This window comes from Phaethon aethereus (genome assembly GCF_964289735.1).
Source record: "Phaethon aethereus genome assembly, chromosome: 2".
Taxonomy (NCBI): Eukaryota; Metazoa; Chordata; class Aves; order Phaethontiformes; family Phaethontidae; genus Phaethon; species Phaethon aethereus.
In genome coordinates, this window is record NC_138582.1 from 113,124,256 (window position 1) to 113,145,069 (window position 20,814).

Genomic DNA, 20,814 nt, shown 5'->3' on the forward strand with positions numbered 1-20,814 from the left:
TAGCACCTAAGGAGCAGTCAGGACCATACATTTACAGTTAATTCTGTTTTCTTTATTCTGATGTTTCAGGCCTTGAACTGCGGCGTTCATTGCCATTATGGAAGTAGAACTAAAACCAATAACAACATAACAAGTGATTTTTGAATCTTGACATTGCAGATTGTCATAATCTAGTTGCTTGGTTACATAGGATTAAATTAGCTGTAAATGTAAAAGGAAAAAATATCCCAGCTGTCTGATTTCTCTGCCATGAACAGCAAGAAATGATCTCGCTTTCTGAAAGAGGCATGGGAGTTTTGTTCTCTTGCTTGGATATAGCTCATCACTTCAGAAAACAGCAAAAAAGTCTGTGGGACACTGTTTCAAGAGCTTATAAATATGCAAGTTTACAATGGGTGAGCCAGAGTCCTAAATACAGAGTTCTCTGAACTTGGAAAAGCTAAAAATCTGAACTCTGTCGCTAGATCTGAAGCTATACAATATAAAGCACCAAGGATATATATTTATATACGAGGAAAGAAAAACGCTGAGTGCGGAGAGGAGCACTCGGATATTCGCTACACATTCAGTTCAGCTTTCCCGTGCTGTGGTTCAGACCTCAGCAGCAAGAAATGGGGGGGAGGGGGGGTCTTGTTCAGCCCTTTGAGCCCAGAGCTGGAGCCTGCTGGGTCACTCGGGAGGACTGGTCAGCCCAGGGTCTCCAGGGACTCCCCAAGCAACACAGTGTGTTTGGTACAGGTAAAGTCTTTAAGCTTCTCCTTGCTATAGCCACATGAGTGTGCCTCTAGAAAGCGTAAGTTGGAAGTCAGGATTTGGCAGGGGCTCATCTATGGAGTGCTTGTTTGCAGGGACAGGGCACACATCCCTGGTACGACCCAAATGGACCTGTGAAGTGCAGGTCCACAGCTTGGGACAGCCTGTTTGTGTGAAAGTGGTGGTCTTTCAGCCATGGGGGAAAACTGGATTTTTAAAATTTTGGTAGGAACTGAACCACTTTACTTGGAAATTTATTTAAAAAAAAAAAATCCAGCTTTGGACAGCAAATGACATCTCAGGTAGGAAGGCTCATCTCAAATGGTTCAAGCTGGTGAAGATCTTAACAAAAGGCCAAGTCTCGCAGTGAGAATTATCAGGATGAACGGCTGTGAACAAACCTACCTGTCCTACTGATGATAATAAAAGCACACTGGATTTTTCCAGTCACCCTGAATAAACAGTGTTATTCCAATACATTACTTCAACAGATCGTGTGCTATGTACCATATGATTTGATACGTGTTTTGGAGCAATGCAAAAGAATAGATGATCCACCTCAAAATCCATACACAAAGCAAAATCCATCCTAATATTTTTTTTAGTTAGACTCCAGGCCAGTTTCAGCCCCTTCCCCAGATCCCTGACCCCTGGGGCCCTGGTCCCCACCCGTCACCTGCCTGCAGGCAGGCTGTGCTCCCTCCCTTCGCTGGCCTTCCCCGCGTGGGGGATCTGGCAAAGATGCTGCTCAGCTGCCTGCCCTGAGCTCTGCCCCTCGTTTCCCTCTTCACGGTGATAAGAAGCATAACACAGACTTTGCAAAAGGTGCTTTGGACTTAACTGCATAAAATTCCTGTGTACTGAAGGAAGGGTTAACGAATAAGCCTACAGTACTGCAGTCTGCCTTCAGCAGATCAAGATATTCACACGCACCTGCAGTAGGTGCAAGGACTGTGTGCTCTTCGGTAGTATCGAAGTACTTTCTCTTTTCAAAGAAGTTTCTGTATCAAATCCCCACATGATCTTTTCCAATTGGATTAGGATGCTTAACAAAAAGCTGTTGCGTTTTTCAGTCCTGTTCATTTTTCAGATGATTCGGTTGGTGGAATTAATTCTATATTTTGGAGCAAAATTTAAAAAATAGAAAACCAGTGAAAGAAGTCAGAGGGATGACTCCAAAAGCTCTTCCCAAAACAGATTTTTGCTACATAACCAACTTTTCAAGGTCACTGAAACCTCAGCGATAATAATGTCCAATTAAAGATGATTTGTCTTACAGAAACACGCTAGGTATAGAACAAGCGCGGCAGCTTTAGCTCATATAATCCAGGCGAGCTCTCTCTGGCTTTATTAGGGTAGGGCTAATTCAGAAGATTGTTGTTGAATACCAAGCATACTTGGAGCAGGTCAGAGCGTACCGCAGAGATTTCCAAGATAAACAGTTGAAACAAAGGCCCACTTTAATGTCTTGGGCTACTTAGAGGGACCCACGACTGCACAATAGCTCCCTTCTGCTCCCTGCGAGGAGGCGGTGGCCTATTTTACTTTGCGGTATCAAATGTAACAGGCAGCGTCAACGCTTGGACGCTCTCCGAAAGCTGTGTGGCCCGTACGCACACCCCCCTCTTTCGGCATCCCAGTTCTCAGCCCCCAGGTCAGCCCTGCGCGGGCTGCGCGGCAGATGGGCAGTGAGAACAGCTCCGACTCTGCAGACTTTTTCCCCCGGCTGCTGGAATGAATACAATATGGATCTGAATCCCAGCAGGAAGCAAGGCAAGGAACAGCCGTCCTTCATCGGTATGACGGCTCCGTTTGGAAGCCTAGGGAGATTTAGCGTGTTTCGGTCTCTGCTTACACCTGGGCATCGTATCGTGGATTCGCAAGGTTATCTAAAAAACATTGCCACAAATATCTACATAATTGAATAGCCCATTGTATTCTTGCTTCATCTTTCCTCGGGCCAGCCTTCAGAATCGGTGTTAGCCTTGACAGAGGGCTGTTTTTCAACGCTCTGCTCACATCTTGGAGTAGGTTGAGGAGCCCTTACACAGTTCTGACAGAGTTCATCTTTAACCTGTCTTCCAGTTTAATCCCAGAGGCTCCAAAACAAGGACACCAAATGCAGAATTAGCACCTCCAAAGAAAACTGCATTACATCACGTTTTGCTTAGGCTGGCACGTCAAACAGCAATACCAAGGCCAGAAAGTATTGCTTAAGAGTTGAGGTTGCTTATTTCTTGAACGTCATTGCTTTAATAACTTTGTTTAATAATAGTTCTTACCAGCTACACAGCTATGTGACATCTGTGGAAAGCTTATGAGATGATGAGTAAAGTGCTATGGTATTTCATTTCTTAAGCTCTTAGAAAGTGCAAATTTGCTCCTTTCCTTGCCACAATAGTGGCCTGACTTTTAGGCTTTGGGGGATAATGTTGAATTGCCAAAGGATGTTGGTGTTACTTCAGAGGCTGAGTTAAGATGCTGACCTAAAACCTCACTGCATAGAAAAATTCCCATTTATTTCTCATTGTGTTCATTTTCAATCAAATGACTTTAAAAATGTGTAGAAGTGAAATCAGACACAAAGTTAATTTAAAAAATCCACAACTTGAGCTCTAATTTTTTTCCCCCTATTGGAGTCCATTCTCTGAGCTTGCACTTGACAGTGGATGTCAATATAAATATCGATCTCAAATTTAAATCTGTAAGTAGTTTTTGCATGCAAAAACCGTGAAGTCAGGTTAAAGGATGTAAACAGTGTGTCTGGAGCGTACTGCACCAGCCTCTGAAGGGTTCTCTTCCTTCCTACAGAAGAGCAAAGGAAGAGGAGGTACCTTGGGTACCTTAGGTACCTAAAGCTACATAGGGTAAACCCAGGCTTGAAAGAAGAGTTTTTCACATATTTATGAAACTTAAACACAAAATTCCAGTTGACCAAAGGGTTTATTATGCTTAGGCTCCCACATTGTAAGTACCTTCCTGGTATCATTTGCATTGCTATATGGGTCTAAAACAGCTTTTCCAATTGGAGGTGATATTTTCACCAGCGTTGCTTAAAGACGGACATGGATTCACACTTCTGAAGAGGTGAACTGATTATTAACCTGTTTCGTTTGACACAGACTGCAGAACAACATCGTCAAAGAAGCCTTGTCTCTAAAAGTCAAACTGTCAGTCCCATCCTAGGTAACAACTTTTGACTTTCTGGGTTAGTACTAACCCTGACAGAGGGACAGAGGTCTCAAAAGTACTGATTTCCAGTCAGTTTTGTGAAAAGATCTGTGAGGGAAAAAAGCTATATGACACATGTTCATAACATGTGTAGCCCTTGCAATTAGGTGCTCAAAATGATGAAATCTCATTAGCTTCTAGTTGATGTTCAGTTTATTAATTCCTCCTATGTCTGTGTGTTTTCTCCTTAGGATTTTATGTCCCATGTTTTCTTTGTGTACCAGTAGTGGGAGACTGGCTCTTCTGTGGCATCTCAGTGATGCTTCAGTGTTCAAAATCTGAACCTTCCACAAAGTAGAAAAAACTTGGTCCACAGAGTGGGAAATACAAATATTTTGTATGTGACACAGGGCACACAGTTTGCATATAGTATTTTACCAACATCTTGAATGACCAACTTGTTTTGTTTTATACTGCCTCCAAACATTTGTCATGCCAAAGGGAGTGTTTCACATTGCTTTTTGTCCTTTCTTCTCAGGAAGCTTACGTGATGGCTAGTGTTGACAATCCTCACGTGTGCCGCTTGTTGGGAATCTGCCTCACCTCTACTGTTCAGCTCATCACACAGCTGATGCCTTACGGCTGCCTCCTTGATTACATCCGAGAGCACAAGGACAACATCGGCTCCCAGTACCTTCTCAACTGGTGTGTGCAGATTGCAAAGGTAAGCGGACCGGCATGCCACCAGATCCGCTAAAACTCAGACTAACACGGAGATCTGACAGCGCGTAATGTGTTTACTTACTTACTTGTCTCTGTAAGTCTTTATATTTTACCACATGGTTCCTAGATACCTTATACATGACAGTAAGCGGTTACTTTGTCTTAAACAATTTACCATTTTCAAGCTACCGTGCAAAACTTAAGTATCCTTCAAAATGCTCCTAGACAGCGTAGTATTATCACCAAGGCATTTATGTCCAAACCGAACACCTTGTAATGCAACAATAATGTGATGCAACAAAGCTGGGTCAGGGAAGGGAGTAGAATTTGGCAATTGCCATACCAAAGTCCTGCCTCCATCAGTGGATTTCTTTGGGCTGTGCCACAGGGCAAATGGTGGTGCTGTCCTTGTGTGCCTTGGAGAATGACCCTGATTTTTCAGGCTGAAATCTCTGACACCTGGGGATCGAAACCGCTGATTAATAAATACCAGCTCCGTTGTAGCGCAGGCTGGCTGTGGCCAAAAGACATTCGGGCACCCCAGGGCTGTTCTGTAATTTATATGCACCGAGTTGGTGCCTGTAATCTAATTGCAGTGGCCATAGTGCCAATTAAAAGACTCATTATCATACCCGGCACTGTTTGCCAAAGAGCAGAGCAGCAAAGGAGACTAAGTACAGCCTCTAGCCCGTAGCAGCAACATGCTGTGTTTGGGAGGTGGTTAGCCATTTGCAAGCATGGAAGAGTGGAGCAAAACCAGCAAAAAAATAGCTGCAGTTCGTTGGAGTTTTGTCGTATGGGATGGCAGTATCCGCAAAGCCCGGCTGCTTTAACGCTGCTTATTTCGGGAATGACAGTCTGCAAGCTAACCACACACTTACAGCCGTATCGGTCCCTCAAGACCTTGTATACATCCCAGGCTCGCCTGGCCGTGGTTTGCTTTCAGGAAACGTGCTGAGGACCTCAGAAATGTATCCACCAAAAGTATACAGAGCACATTTTTCATCTCAGTGTGTGTACTTTTTTTACAGCGTGCTCCACAGCAAGTGAATTTTAATTTATGCATCCACCTGGGATGTGAATTGCCTTTTTCTGACTCTTTTTCTCTGTTGTTTAAAATCAATTACTGCTCTGTCCTGGTTTCAGCCCCTTTGGAGGATGAGCTGGAGGCCACATTTCCCTCCTCCTCCTTCTCTTCCTCCTCCTTGTTAATTTTTAAGATGGCAAAATCAGTCCCCAAATTGATCCTTGGGGCATCACTTGCCCGAAAAGTTGCCATTCATAATTGTTAGCTTCTGTTTGATTTTTTTCGTGACAGTTCAACATTTCCCCATAGCAACCTCTACCCTCTCTAGTGCTGCCTGACCTTCAACGTACTCCTTTGTGCTGCTCCGCACTGAAGTTCTCCTCAAAGTGCTCATAAATCACACGTACGGCTTTTTCCCACCAATGTGTCTGGTGTTACTACTCTGATAAAGTCATGCCAGATTTTTGGACATTCTCTGGCTCTTTAAAAACGTACTTTTGGCGGGGGGAAAAAAATTGAAACAAATATATTTGTCTGGTAACTAACCAGCAGGAGGCAAGTTGCCTCTGAAGCTTATTTTTGTTTCTGTTTTCACAGCTTTGAATTAAGTTTTCTTTCCCTCTATAAACATTATCTTTCTCTGAGTTACGGAGTCCTGTCTTTTAAACAAGATGTTATGACAGAGCATAGACACTCCACATGCAGAAACACTGTGAAGTAACTCTTTGAACACATTGGCCTCACACTTAATGATGAAAAATGGCTTAAATCCCAGGCCTGCACACAATTATAGATCTGCTGAACTTTCTAGATGAGCAGTTCCACGACTTTGGTGTACAGTTATGCACGTGCACAAGTCTTTTAGCTATCAGCGTCTTAAACAGCTTAGTGTAAAACAGATATTCTGCCTTCCAGCAGCTTTCAGTCTTAATAAGTCCCTGCGGCAAGACATGTTTCTGAGGAAATTTTTCGTCCTAATGGGGCTTGATTATGTGATTTTATTTTTTTTTAAGATAGTCTGTTTTCTGTCAGCAGCTCAAGATTTTTTGTTTCAAAAGCTCTGCTCGCTAAAGATCCAGTTGTGTAATTAAATGCACGCTCGTAGTGGCATTGCGCCAGTGTGTTTGGGTGGTTTGTTTTGGCAACAGTAGCAGCGCACGGGTGAAGTTCTGCTGAGGGACTTGGGTAGAAGATTCGATGGTGGTCCAGGTTAGCAGTGGGCTTAGGAAGGGGGTGGAGGCTGGAGGGGAATTACTCCCTCCAGTGCTCTGTCATCACATCAACATGATCATTTTGGCATTAACTTTGTAGGTTAGAAGTACTTTTTTTATTATTTCTCTCTTCATAAAAATACAAGCGCATAAGCTGCCGCTAGCAGAAACCTATCGACTGGGAATAATTGTGGTTTTTAGAAAGGATCTTGCAGGAAACTTAGAAATCATGAACTTTTTAATTCCATACACCAAGAGACTGAAGTTGAGGGAAAGGGGAATAATCTCTGTGGTCAGAAATGCAGCTGTTTGTTAGATTCATACCTTAAAAGTCAAGCCAGCACAATTAGTCGTATTCTTCCAGGAGAGGCAGTTGTACCAAAAAAGCACGTATGCTATGGCGAACCCAGTCTAATCATGGGAGGCAGTGAAACTGGAAGAACTTGCTTTTTCAAAGAGGACTTGAAAACAGATGCAACTCTGAGTTCAGCCATAAAATGAATTTTTTTAATTTTATTTCCTTTTCTCACCTTTTCAGTGGGATGCCTTATTGTTATCAGGGAGAGGGCAGAGTACGCTGTAACGAGAGCAGAATCAGCAACTTTGAACGATTAATTTATTTTTGTTTAGACTCTTCTCACAGGCCATTAGCATCTACATATTCTCTGTAGGGTTGGCCTGTGCGTGTATGGAAGGTGATAGTTAAATTCTGCACTGTGCTCTCCTGAAGTCACCGGGTTTGCACAAATGCAACTGAAAGAAGGGTTTGCCCCCTTCTTTGCAAGTACTATCCTAATTTTACATTTCTTGAACTAAATCCCAAAGGAACCACATCCCCTGCTATACCCGCTACTGTCCCTTTTTTATCCATGACTCCGCTGGCACATGGACCCACAAAAAGGTTCCTGGAGGGTAATAGTTACTTCTCCTTGTAATTGTGCAAGCGCATATCCTCACCCTGCAATAAGCATCACGTAAATCAAAAACAGCAAACCTTTTTCTGAAGCGGGGATATGTTACCGCAGGTTTATGGTCGTGTGCGTAGTTACTCCAGAGCAGCTGGCACTTGGTAACTCACAGAATCACAGAATCATTAAGGTTGGAAAGGACCTTCAAGATCATCAAGTCCAACGATTAACCCAATGCCACCATGTCCCCTAAACCATGTCCTGAAGTGCCACATCCACACGTTTTTTGAACACTTCCAGAGATGGTGACAAAAACTCGTTCGTGTGTCCAAGCCCAAAGCACGTGGTGCCGACCCATGGTCTGTTATATTGCAGGGAATGAACTATTTGGAGGAGCGTCGCCTGGTGCACCGTGACCTTGCTGCCAGGAACGTCCTCGTTAAGACTCCTCAACATGTGAAAATCACAGACTTCGGGCTGGCAAAGCTGCTGGGCGCCGACGAGAAGGAGTATCACGCTGAGGGGGGCAAGGTAAAGCGCATCGGAGAAATGAACCGCTGCGCGTTCATCGGTGCTCGTGCTTGCGCACGAGCCTCAAACACAGGGGAAAAAGAGGGAGTGGGGTTTCAAAGGCTCAGCTGCCATCTCAGCACGCTGCCTTTGAAGCCTGTGGGAGTCCTCTGAAATCAGCTGAAGCAGCGTCAGGCCGGTGGGACTGCAGTGGGAGCGGAGGTAGCAGCGCAGCGAATGCTTTTGAAATTCCCACCCAGAATGTCTGGGAAAAAGCAAGATTATTTAAAAAACATTCAAAAAAAAAAGCATGGCTGAATTCATCAGTGTGGCCAACACCAGTAACACTGTGCCGTTTATGAAGAGAAAGGGAATGCTGTATATTTATAGCAGAAGAAAGACCTGTCAGACTTGGTTAAACACGCCTTCGTGTTGTACTACGTGCTGATGGAGGGAATGTGTCCTGCTGAGAAATTAAAGAGAAGCTGCTTGCAAATATTGCAGAGACCGTAAATGGAAACCATATGAGTGCAGATCAGTCTTTGTCATACAGCCTGGGATTGGATTTGTGTTCTGTTATGATAGGAGAAGGTTAAAAAATAGTAAATTTGACTGTTAAAAATATTGTAAAACTAATTTGTAAGACGTATTTCTAATGTGCCTAATATTTCACAAGTTCCCAGGTTCAGCATAATAAATGAAAATAATAATAAGGGACTCAAAATTTGCCTGCTCTACCACTCAGTTCACAGAATCACAGAATGGTGTTGTTTGATGGTTGGGTTTTTTCCCTTCTGCAACCGAACTATTGGTTCAAACACCACCTGGTGGTAAATATCGTTGATAAATTTTATGTGGGCCTCTTAAAGCTTATTTGTGAATTTTCCTAGGTTCCTATTAAATGGATGGCTTTGGAGTCAATTTTGCACCGGATTTACACTCATCAAAGTGATGTCTGGAGTTATGGTGAGTCTAAAACCAGTTATAATTATTGCAAATGGGTTGGAAAATTGAAGGATTTGCTAGTGGCTCTACTCAGAGCTTTTTTCTTCCTATTATGAGGAGACTGAGAGATTAAACATAAACATTGGGCCCAAATCACCTATTCAATAAAGTAAATTTCCCATGAAATTGCATGCTAGTGAGGTGTAAGATGTTTTGCAGAATGTGCTTTCAGATGATGAGCCCTCCCCTGGAAGGGGCTGCAGGTAGGAGACTCTGCTCCATTTGCTGAAGCTCTGCTGATGCTTTTCCTCAGCAACTTCATGTGAACTATAACTGGGCTGAGAAAAAAGCCACGTAACTAGAGGGAGGACTTAAACACATCAGCCACACTGTCAGTGAGTCAATCGGTGTAACTTGTGCTGTGGCCTAGAATGTTTGTGCTGTCCTGGTAATTGAGAGGACAACGCTAAAAGAGAAACAAAGCGATAACCTTCTTGGAGAATTCATTTTATATTTGGTATAGTTCATAAGCCAGCTTGAAAGAGAGAGGGGCAAAAAAGAAACTTTTCAAAGCAACTTATTCCAAAATTTCCACTCCATGGGCTCTTATATTCCTGGAAAATATTAAATGCAGATGGTCAGATCCTGTGTCCTTTTAGAAAAAGTACAGCCTTTGGTCCTCTTAATCCATTTATGTATCTTGGCATCCAGAATCTTGTTTTGTATCCTAAGCTACCAGACAATCACAACAGCTACATCGCAAGAGTACGTGGTGTGTCGTCAAATGACACTGAGGCAGCTGGTTTATACTTCTTTCAAAAACTGCTTTTGCTCATCTCCAACGAGATTGTTTTGAAACAAAAATACAAATTCTATTTTTAAAACCACTTGCTGGGTTGGAGCCAGGAGGAGGTAACCTGCATTTCCTTTCTGTGGGGCTGGGAAGTTTGTAGGATGTTCAACACTGAGATACTAGCTGAGATTAAGAAAGACCAAAAAATATCCAGAAAAACCCCAAAAGGAAATCAGGATGATTTCAACCTGATTTATTAATTTGTCTCTCTCCAAAGTCATGGCAGAAAATGCTTTTCCTGGGTGGGGCTCTGGCAGTGCAGTGCCTCTGGGAAAGCCCTCTCCAACTCACCAACTCTCTGCGCCCAGGCCAAGCATCCCGGCTCCGCACAAAGCCCCTCTCACGGCCTTCTCTTCCCACCCTGCAGGTGTGACAGTTTGGGAGCTGATGACATTTGGGTCCAAGCCATACGACGGGATCCCCGCCAGTGAAATCTCCTCTGTCTTGGAGAAGGGCGAGCGTTTGCCCCAACCCCCCATCTGTACCATCGACGTGTACATGATCATGGTCAAATGTGAGTTCACATTTGGGGTTGTGGGTGCTCACCTAAGTCAAATAAGTAGCACAATTGCCTTCATTATGTCACATTTATCTATGCTGTGTTCTTGGTGATCGCACAGAAATAGAATTATGAAAAGAGAGTGTGTTCCACAGCTTGAGCTTTAGCTAAGACCAGGGGTTATGGTTTCATTAGTCGCTAATTCAGCCAACTAATGTTTTTTCACCATTCACATCACTGGCTGATATTGTCAAGTATTTTAAACTGATATTGTCAGGTAGTATTAATCAGCATAACACCACTCACTTTACCTGATAACTCTGGTTTTGTATGTCTAGAAAATGGAATTAACAATGCCTTTTCCTCCACACTCCCCCTTAGTTCAATAATATGCTTCCCCCTGCACTCACGGACATGGATTATGTACTCCTTTTACTAAAGGAGTGCTGTGAGCACAGGCACCGCCATAACGGCAGATGCACATGAGGGTCCAGACTTCCTCGTCCGATTTTTTCCTCATTTTCGGATGGCTCCTTTTCGGCACGCAGGTATTGCTGTAAAGTAGCACAGGAGCTGGGGGTCTGTGAAGCACTTTTTGGTCATTGTTAGGGCACATCAAAGGGCTTCTGAACCCCAAACCCCTTTTCCATCTACATCATCTGCTAAAATACCAGATTATTACCTGGCTTCCCGTGCATCTCTAGACCATGACTGCTGCATCCCTGCTCTCTAGCAGCAATGTCTGTGAGGATGCTGATAAGAAGCCCACTAGGTGGCATTTAAGACCTTCTCACTGGAGCAAAATGTACCTGTTCCTGAAATAGGAGCCACGCTACCATGAACACTCCATAGTGCAGCACTTTTGGGAAGTCCTGGAGTGCCCCAGTGTTGCTTTGTCAGGACAGGGAGAGCCCAATCCTGTGCTCACCAGAGCGAGCAGGAACCAGATCCAGATGTGTACACCTAGCCTGGGAGGTGCCCAGACCCAAAAACAGTGTCCTGGAAACTCCTCCTTGGTGATGCTGAACCCTACTAACACCTCAGCCCTGCCAACATCTCTGCTTGCAGCAGTCATGTCCCAGGTCTTCAAAAGCTCTCCACTAGAGCATGTCCTCAGGGGGTGAGCTCCATCCATCACCCTTCCTTTGGGTCAGTCCAGATGTAGAAAGCAGGCGTTTTTCCAGGAACCTATTCCATTTAAAACACCACCAGTGGGGTGTCCCCATCCCATTTCATACTGTTACACTGAATTTAAATGCAAGAGAATGAGGATCTGGGGTTTGAGCCTTCCTTCTGCCACAGAACTCAGTTGCACAGCTTTCACTGCTCTGATCACCCCATGTTTGCAGGCTACAGCACAGACCCTGTTGAAGCCATGTCATTTTGTCTAAAGGAATTCAGGATTCCCAGTCAACTCTTTTATAAGCAGAGAGTATAAACTGAAATGTTCAAAGTTACTGCAAAACAATTTTTTTTTTTTTTTATGTAAGAAGCAGTATTTAAACGTACACAACTCAGAGATAAATTCAGAAATAATAGATGCTACTTCTGCCGCAGCAGCAAACGCCCAAATGCTCCATTCTGTTAAAAAGCAAAAAGGATTTCTTCTTGAATTAGCAGGAGATCATATTTCTAGCATGGTAAAAAGTCACTGGCAATGATGAGATTTTTCTAATGCAGATTTCAGATGGCATATTATCACTTCATTCCTCCATTACTATGGATAGTCTGTTTCCTATGAGTTCCTCCAGGTACACTAAGCTTGACCTTTATTATTTTTAATTTTAAACACAAGAGTGTTCACACTTAAACAGTTTTAAACACATCAGCTCATCTGTTAGTTGATAACAGAAAGTGTGGGTTTCCTAAGTTATCTCACATATTGAGCCACCAGTATCTATATTAGAAATCTCTTCTAGCATTGATCCACACTAAGCTGTGGGACTTGTTTTTTTAAAAGTCTGTTTTCTAATTAAATACAGCTTAGATATGGTTAATCTTTCAAAATGTCCCCAGCGAGGATGTTTTGAATTGTAGAAGACATCTGGTACAGAGGATGGCTTCTGCTTTAGGCTTCCCAGGATTTCGCGAAGCAGTGCAGTGAGGACTAGATGGTCAAATCACCGTACATCTGCAGGCACCCGCTGAAGTTAGTTTGCTTCCCCTCCTTCAAGAGCTTTTTCAGAGCAGCCTAATTTGGACCAATCTAATCTAGGCTGGCCGCCCATTTGGTATCCTCAGGACTGATGCCTTATTATCACTTAAGTGGGACCTGCCTGCCCGAGCGGAGATAGGCCAGCAGGAGAGGAGACAGGCTCAGCCTGGAGCTTTTCCTACATGGAGTTTTATTACCTCCTTCATTCTTCCCAAAACTGCCAAGATGTGCGTATGAAATGCTGAAATTCACAGCAGTGGCTGGTGAATGAGCTTTTTATGGTGGTCCCTTATGGGTAAATCCTTAACAGCATGTATGGTGCTGTTCTTTTCACTGTTACATTTTATTTTAAGCTCTGTGTTTGATCACCAAAACAGCTTTATTTGTGTATTGTCATCCCTTCAGGCTGGATGATCGATGCAGACAGCCGTCCCAAGTTTCGTGAACTGATAGCGGAGTTCTCGAAAATGGCCCGTGACCCTCCACGCTATCTCGTTATACAGGTACTAAACCCAATGGTAGGAAGATGTCTGATGCACATTTAATATGAGGCCCAAAACGATTAGTAATGCATGTGAAAACATATAATATGGATAATTTAAGGCCAGATTTAATGTTGCTTTCCAGATCTTAACACATTCAGCTAGAACCACAAACAGAATTTCAAGACCAGTCACTATTTTCTTAGTACTGGTCCCAGTCTAGTCCCACACTGCAGTCCGGAGAGAACAGAGTTTGATCCTCTTCAAAATGCAGTATTTTACATCAGCATAGGCATAGATTGCAGGCCCAAAGTCCCCTAAACTCTAGCTAAATTTGGTTAAACACACAGATCAAGATTTTACATCTTGGACCTCTCACTAGACAACTTTGTCTCTCAGAGAAGGGGATAATGAAGGATTGAAGGGAGTCTGCGAGTCCTCTCTCACACCAACTTGTCTCACAGGGAGATGACAGGATGCACCTGCCCAGCCCTACAGACTCCAAGTTTTATCGCACCCTGATGGAGGAGGAGGACATGGAAGATATAGTGGATGCGGATGAATATCTCGTGCCACACCAGGGCTTCTTCAACAGCCCCTCAACATCCCGCACTCCTCTCTTGAGTTCATTGGTATGAAACTTTTCCTCTGTGGAAACATGACAAGCAACTTTACGAGTGAACTGCTCCTCATAATGTCTGTATTTTCTTTCTCTCTCTTTTTAAGAGTGCTACTAGCAACAATTCTGCTACAACCTGCATCGACAGAAACGGGGTAAGTGGGATGATCTTTAAAAAAGGAGCATTTCTCCTATATGGATCAATTTCTACAAAACAGTTCCTTTAATATTGATTTTCTCTACTTCAAACCTAGCAGGGACACCCTGTAAGGGAAGACAGCTTTGTCCAGAGATATAGCTCAGACCCAACGGGCGCTTTCTTGGAGGACAGCATAGACGACGGCTTCCTGCCAGCCCCGGGTGAGTACCTCTCCCATGTTTCCATCCTACAGCCACTCATTCACAAGCCATTTGGGTGTGAATATAATCGTTGTCCTTCCTTTTCTGTAGAAAGGAAACAATCCAAATACTTCCTACCAGTTTTGGTTGATAAATGGGAGTGAAAATGTGTGCATATATCCTTTTCCTAGACTTTTTCTTGCTACTTCTGGACTTCTCGCTTCAATTCCTTCACCAGCCAGGTTCCTCATGTTTACCACGTGTGCCATCTGGCTGGGGAGTTTGCATGCGTGGTTATATGTTTAAAGCTTTCTACCACCCCTGCACTTCGGAAAATATCCTCTAAAAACCAGGTTTCACCCCTTCCACCATTTCAGCAATATAAACAGCATTCTGGCAGTTTCTCTGCTTTCAGATGTTGGTACACAGAAGGTTCCTCATGGTTTCACGTGGACTTATGGCATAGGTGATCGGAGAGCGAGTCAGTGAGCACCGAGGGAGCTGGTGCTGTGTTGTGCAGCCTTGATGCTTTGTGTCCTTAAAAAAACCCAGCCAGCACTTCCAAGAATATACCACAGCTGCAAAGGGTGAAAGATCCTGCAAGGGCTGGCGTTTAAGTGAGATGTGGAGTCTCTGTTTCTGCCAGTCCTGTATTTTCTAGGCACTTTCCTCATCTCTAAACATTTCTCTAGGGAAACAGCTTCTGGCGACAAAGCTCCCCGACTGCAATTTCAGAACAGTATCTGGGACATAGCCACCCCCACGTCACTAAAATCAGCAGCAGCTCTCCTGCTGTCTCGTGGTCCAAGACATCTTTCTGCTGCTTTGCAAACCGAATTCCTGAAGGTGAACTCCAGGGCAGCGCATTTGGTGCCACAGCAGTCCCTGCCTTTGGCTCTCTTCCGCTCTGGGAGGTTCAGTGAGATGCTATGCGCGCAGAGCGAGCGGCAGCTGGCTTGAAACTACACCCTGGGTGATGCAAATGACTGCATTAGTTATACGTCTGCGTTATCATTCCTTCTTATTTTTATTTCATTTTTTATTCCAGAGTATGTAAACCAGTTGGTGCCCAAGAAAACATCTGCCTCAGTGGTCCAGAATCCAATCTACAACAACTTCTCACTCACAGCAAACTCTAAGGTCCCCACGGACTCCAGCTACCAGAATTCACACAGCACAGCTGTGGACAACCCCGAGTATCTCAACACCAACCAGTCTCCGCTGGCCAAGACAGTCTTCGAGAGCTCTCCTTACTGGATCCAGGCGGGAAACCACCAAATAAATCTGGACAATCCTGACTACCAGCAGGACTTCTTACCGAAGGAAACCAAACCTAACGGTCTCTTGAAAGTTCCCGCGGCAGAGAACCCGGAGTACTTGAGGGTAGCAGCACCAAAAAGTGAATACATTGAAGCCTCAGCATGACCACAGAGAATTTCTTCTTGCAGCAAGGCAAGCCAGACTCTCCGTGAACCACCTGGCTGCTGCAAGAACGGACTCTTGCTCGCAGCAAATGGTGACTGCAATGCATCAATAAGCACACCTTTCCTTCTCAGCATGGGGGCTGAAACTGCGAAGCCTATCTTGATGGTAGTTTGGGTCTTTTCTTGCCCATTTCCACGTAATAACGGAGGCCCATAGCCTGCACTTGGATGCATGTTGGGATGGAGCGGGATCTTCCTGGACAGAAGAAATATGGATGCATTCCTTTCACTTTCAAATGGTAGCATGGTAGGATGCCACTCTGGGATGAACTTGAGAGCTGTACACATTGTACAGTCAAATTCCTTTCTACAGTCTGTATTTTTATAAATGTTTCTAACAATTTTTAAACCTTTTACAAGATCAGATGCTTGTACTGCTGGTCTGCTATGTGGTGCTAAGATCACCAGCAGGAGGAAAAAAAAAAAATGTTACTATATAGTTTTCCAAAACTCCTGGAACAGAAACAGTTACTTCAAACCACCGGATTTTTACAAATTGGCTCCATATACTGCTTCTTGGCACAAAGAGGAGAAGTGCATCTGGGGGACATATGGGAGATTCTGCCCAGAGCAGTGTGGAGTGGATCACTCCAGGGAAAACTAGCACAAGAAGCAAAACGCATCACTTACTGACCACTACTGCTAAAAACTGACAGGAGGAACTCACCTCAGAGTCATTTGTACATGGTTATAAAGTGCTCACTAGTCTGCTTTCTGATGGTCAAACGCAAGACATTTTTTTCTGATCCCTTATGCAGCTGTCGAGTTGTCAAAACGCCTTTCTTCTTCAACAAAACTGTTAAAGATGTTGCCGTAACTGAAAAATGAAGTGTCAAATAATGTTTAACAGACTTTAATTAAATGTCAAGGAAATGCAAATGGTGGCAAATTGGAGCATTCATGAGACAGACTGGAAGAACTATACTAAATTAAACTTGACTAGGGCAAGAAACACAGGTAGCTCTAGCCAAGCAGTTTTATTTCCCTTCTTAAAGGGACTCAGAGCAGAAATCATTTTCCCTTAAACATTTGGCAAAGAAAAGGGGTGTATCAGTGTTACACTCTGCTCACTTCAAGGCAGAATACTGGCAATTTCTGTACCACTCTGGGGCAGAGGCTGGGGCTGGTTGCCTGACCCTTTGGGGCCACATACCCTGGCAATGCAGGAGGGGCAGTGAGAATGAATTAAGGAAAGGAAGAATATTCTGGAGTGATAGAAAATATTATCTCCCTCTTCTGAAACACAGGACTGCCTAGTGCTTCTTTAAAATACCCAGGATAACCTTCTGTTATCAGTGTGGAATAGTTAGACTAGGCAAGGCTGGGATTTTAGCTTCATAGTATAAATCAATCACAGCAGCAAAAGCGGGGCCCGTGATATTGAACTTCAGATTCTTCCATCATTAACATTTCTTATGAATGTAGGAGTAAAATGCCTAAAGTGTGAATTTAGTAAGTAATTTAGATGCATCCCACCAGCAGCTTGGCACTGCTATTTTAATCAAACCGCTAGATCAATAAGCAAACGCACATTTGGGGATTTTGGTACAAAGGCCCTTAACTAGTTGAACACTGGCAACTTGCTTGAGTTGCAGAGGATATGTAGTCTATATCAAGTAGCAAGAAATAGTCAAATTTATGCCACCGTTGTGTTTTGAATATATCAGTACATGTTTCAGTTTAAGTATTGCATCTGGAGTCCAGGATCAAGCAGCAAATCCTCTGAACGTTGTTTTTACATATTTGTTGAGGAATGAAGGAGAAGAATGGTCATGTGAGATGACCCCTTTTATAAGTAACATGGTGTAAAATGCATTAGCAGCTTGTGTGTGTGCACTAGTTCATCAGTCACGCTGCAGTCTAGGGTAGAGCAGTATATTGGGTCAAAACCCAAAGATTGTCCTGTTTGGTACATCTGTGTCACCATGACCAAGTCCCAGGCACAGTGGTAAGGAAGATGCAATGTTTGACTTTGATTATTGCTGGCTTGTATTTAAAACACTAACCAAAATTCAGTTCCCACATCCAATTAGTGGCAGATTTCTGCTTGCATTCCTGAGAGCAGATTTTTTGTGTTGCTCTCACAAGCGTGCAACATGTACGCACAGGCAGCACTGCTTTTCTCCACCCACTGCCCCAGGAAGAATGTACATAAAACCAGAAAAAGATCTTAACAGAAATCACAGATAATTTTCAATTTGCTAAATCTGTTACGTCTCCAAGCAGAACATTAGAAAATCACATAGTGCACGTTCTCCTGCAGAATCTTTCCGACACTATTGCACAAAAGAATTTATTTATGTTTTGGGTTAATCTGTTAGCTAAAACAAGAAAGTGACTAATAAGTAGCCATATGTATCACCAGCCTTATGTAGCATGAACATTATTTAATAGAGGTTAATATGCTTGCCCGTAACACTTTAGGAGGGATTCAGTAGCGACTCATTGCTAGAAGCAGGGAGATTCATCTAAAAATTAAGCAATGTAAGTTTGAAAGAGCATCATTTTTTGAATTTGTTGGTTTTGACGAGAAAAGTAGAAAAGGGGATGTAGGACCACAAACTCTCGATACAAATGTACAGATTCCAGATTGGTGGGATCAGCTATATTGTAAAGTAGTTCCGGTAAATAGGCATCCTGTAAGCCATGATTTGTAAATTGGCAGCTCAGTAATGATTCAAAAGCCAGAAAAAAATAAAAACTGAGCAGTGTGCTGTGGGCTGTGGGCTGTGCCTGCAGGGGCAGACACAGCAGCAATGGGAGCGGATGGGGCTGCGTGGCTGTCGCTGGAGGCACGGGTGCTACGTGGGGTTGCTCGTAGTGCAACAGACGTTAGCAGTGTACCAAATGATTTCCACTGAGATGAAAAAAAAAAAATAAAAATCAATAAGCAGCTGAAATGGTCTGGTTTTCCCTCTGCAGCTCACTGACCCTGTAACAGCAAGGAGGCCCGTGCAGATCGTAGATTCTTGCAAAGGCAAACACAGTTAGACAGCATTTCGTGGGACCTTGCTGATGCAGTGTTGCATGGAGCTTAGGCTACTGAATGGGATGTAAAAATTGTGTTTTTACAAATATGAGAAAAAAAATGCACTGCATCTTGAGAGCTTACATAAATCAGCATCCAAAAGTAACTTGAAAGTTCTGCCATTCAGGAGGTGTGGGTAAAAAATGCTGATTTTTAAAAAGCAGCTGAATAGGGAAATGTAGCAGGCCACAGCCACTTTTAAAAGCCAATGGAGTCTTGCCAATCAAGAAAATAAAAATTTCCCTTTTTACTTTATATCTTATGGAAGGCAAAATAAAACCACTCACAAGTTAGCGGTTAGCATCTCTTAATCATAAAGCAGCAGCTAATATGGAACTGCTTTTGCAATAATATTTTAAGAGTTTTAATAACTGCTATGTATACAAAAATGTAAGTTAAGAGTCTTCATCTTGCTTTGATGTTTTCCAGTGATCTGTGTACAGCGTCAATGCACTTGACTTCGTTTGGGCCTTGGGTGGTTTTCTTCTGCTGCAAAGGGAGTTGACTTGGGAAATTTCCTTCATGTTGCAATAGGTCTTGTTGGGTAAATTCATCCGAGAGGCCAGGGCCTTGCTTTTGTGTTACGCTGGCAGGCAACAGTGCAGTGAGTTTTCTAGAGAGACCAGCCAGAAATAGATGGTGGTTTCTGGAACACCTCAGGGTGATGCCCTGACCCACCAGCGTCACTGTCAGATGGCCAGCATTAGAAAATATGGTCACATGGTTTATTTGAAAGGAAGGGGCTTGTGTAGGGAGAGTAATGCCAGGGAAGGGGTGCAGCCAGCCAATCCATACCTGAGACAGCTGCCGAATTTGCCCAGGGGCATTGCTGAGGCCATCACTGTTCCTGCAGGTATGGGTGGGAATAGATACATGGCTCCTGTCCCTGCTACCAGCTTGAAGAGAAGCTCCCTTGTAGAGATTGCTAGTGCGAAAACCGATGTATGCGGCATTCGTACTATGGGGTCAATCTCTTCCCTTGGGAGACACAGTTAGGGCTACAATAATGTCACAGGACTCCAAACAGCTTAAAGAGGACCCATCACAAGGTGCCTGGGATGTCCTCAGTCTGTCTGGGGGTGCTCCAGAGAGGGTGGTGAGGAGAAACTTTGCATTTCCAGACAGGCACTCATTTTTCAGATTCAGAGTTCAACATCTTCTGTTACTACAACCACTGCCTCTCCAAAGGAGCAGTTCTGGTACTCTGGCTTTTGTTTCCCCCCGCGTTTCTCTGTGAGAAAACATCTGAATCAGGACAAAGTATGAAAATGTACCTATGTCCTCCTTCCTGATGGAAACCGTATACTCATGAAATGTCAAACTGTGTATAACACTTAGCAAGAATGCTTTGTAATATTTTATCACCACTGGTTCAAATTTTTATATTGGGATCCCACTTTCTAGCTTTCCTTTTGTAAATGTTATCTCTTTGTTCTGACATACAACTTTTAAGGAGCCTTTTTAAAATAAATTAAAAAAAAAAAAGAAAAAAGTTTATACAAAAGAAGAACACAACACCTTCAAGTAGCTTGTCAAGTGGGCTGCATTAGGACCAAAGATGTAACGTCTTTTTTTCTTGCTTTAAAGGATTAGGGTATTGATCACCACTTCCACAGCCTCTCATTACAGGGAAAAGCTACAAATCTCCACTCCTCACTGGGGCTGTGCTTGACCTCCACTGAGCCAGGAGGGCTTGACAGGAGGGCGAGGCCTGTCAATAGAAAAACAAACCAAATATCAGGACCAGGTGTCACTTCAGGGCCAGACCTACAACCTCTACTCCATTTCGGTTCATTTACTACTCAAGACAATAGCTAAACAGGGACACAGTCAAGAAAAAAAAGAAGCATGCATGATGTTTTGTCTCAGTATCAGGAAAAAATACAATGATGTGAAGATGAGACATGATGAGATAACTGCTTTTTATGTGAGGAAGTGTGTAGGCAGACAGTGAGACTTTAAACCGATAACACTTTTGGTTTTGTTTTACTTATATTATGTGGGGGAGTTGAAATCACAGTGCTTCCATGGTAGGCTTTCCTTTCTGCCATGCATCCTGCCTCCGTTTTCCATTGTGTGTTTTGGCAGATCACCTGTATTGCCATGG

General features: G+C 43.5%; 1 protein-coding gene across 1 annotated transcript in view; it reads left to right on the plus strand.

The window, feature by feature from the left end:
- Positions 1–15,620, plus strand: part of EGFR (epidermal growth factor receptor) — a gene marked incomplete at its 3' end in the record, with an annotated part of 161,154 nt that extends 145,534 nt beyond the window's left edge. The window contains exons 20-28 of the mRNA XM_082014695.1: positions 4,463–4,648; positions 8,169–8,324; positions 9,194–9,269; positions 10,469–10,615; positions 13,161–13,258; positions 13,702–13,869; positions 13,964–14,011; positions 14,111–14,216; positions 15,244–15,620. Of these exons, the coding sequence (XP_081870821.1) occupies positions 4,463–4,648; positions 8,169–8,324; positions 9,194–9,269; positions 10,469–10,615; positions 13,161–13,258; positions 13,702–13,869; positions 13,964–14,011; positions 14,111–14,216; positions 15,244–15,620 (1,362 nt within the window). The remainder of the gene's footprint in view (positions 1–4,462; positions 4,649–8,168; positions 8,325–9,193; positions 9,270–10,468; positions 10,616–13,160; positions 13,259–13,701; positions 13,870–13,963; positions 14,012–14,110; positions 14,217–15,243) is intronic.
- Between the last annotated feature and the right edge of the window lie 5,194 nt (positions 15,621–20,814).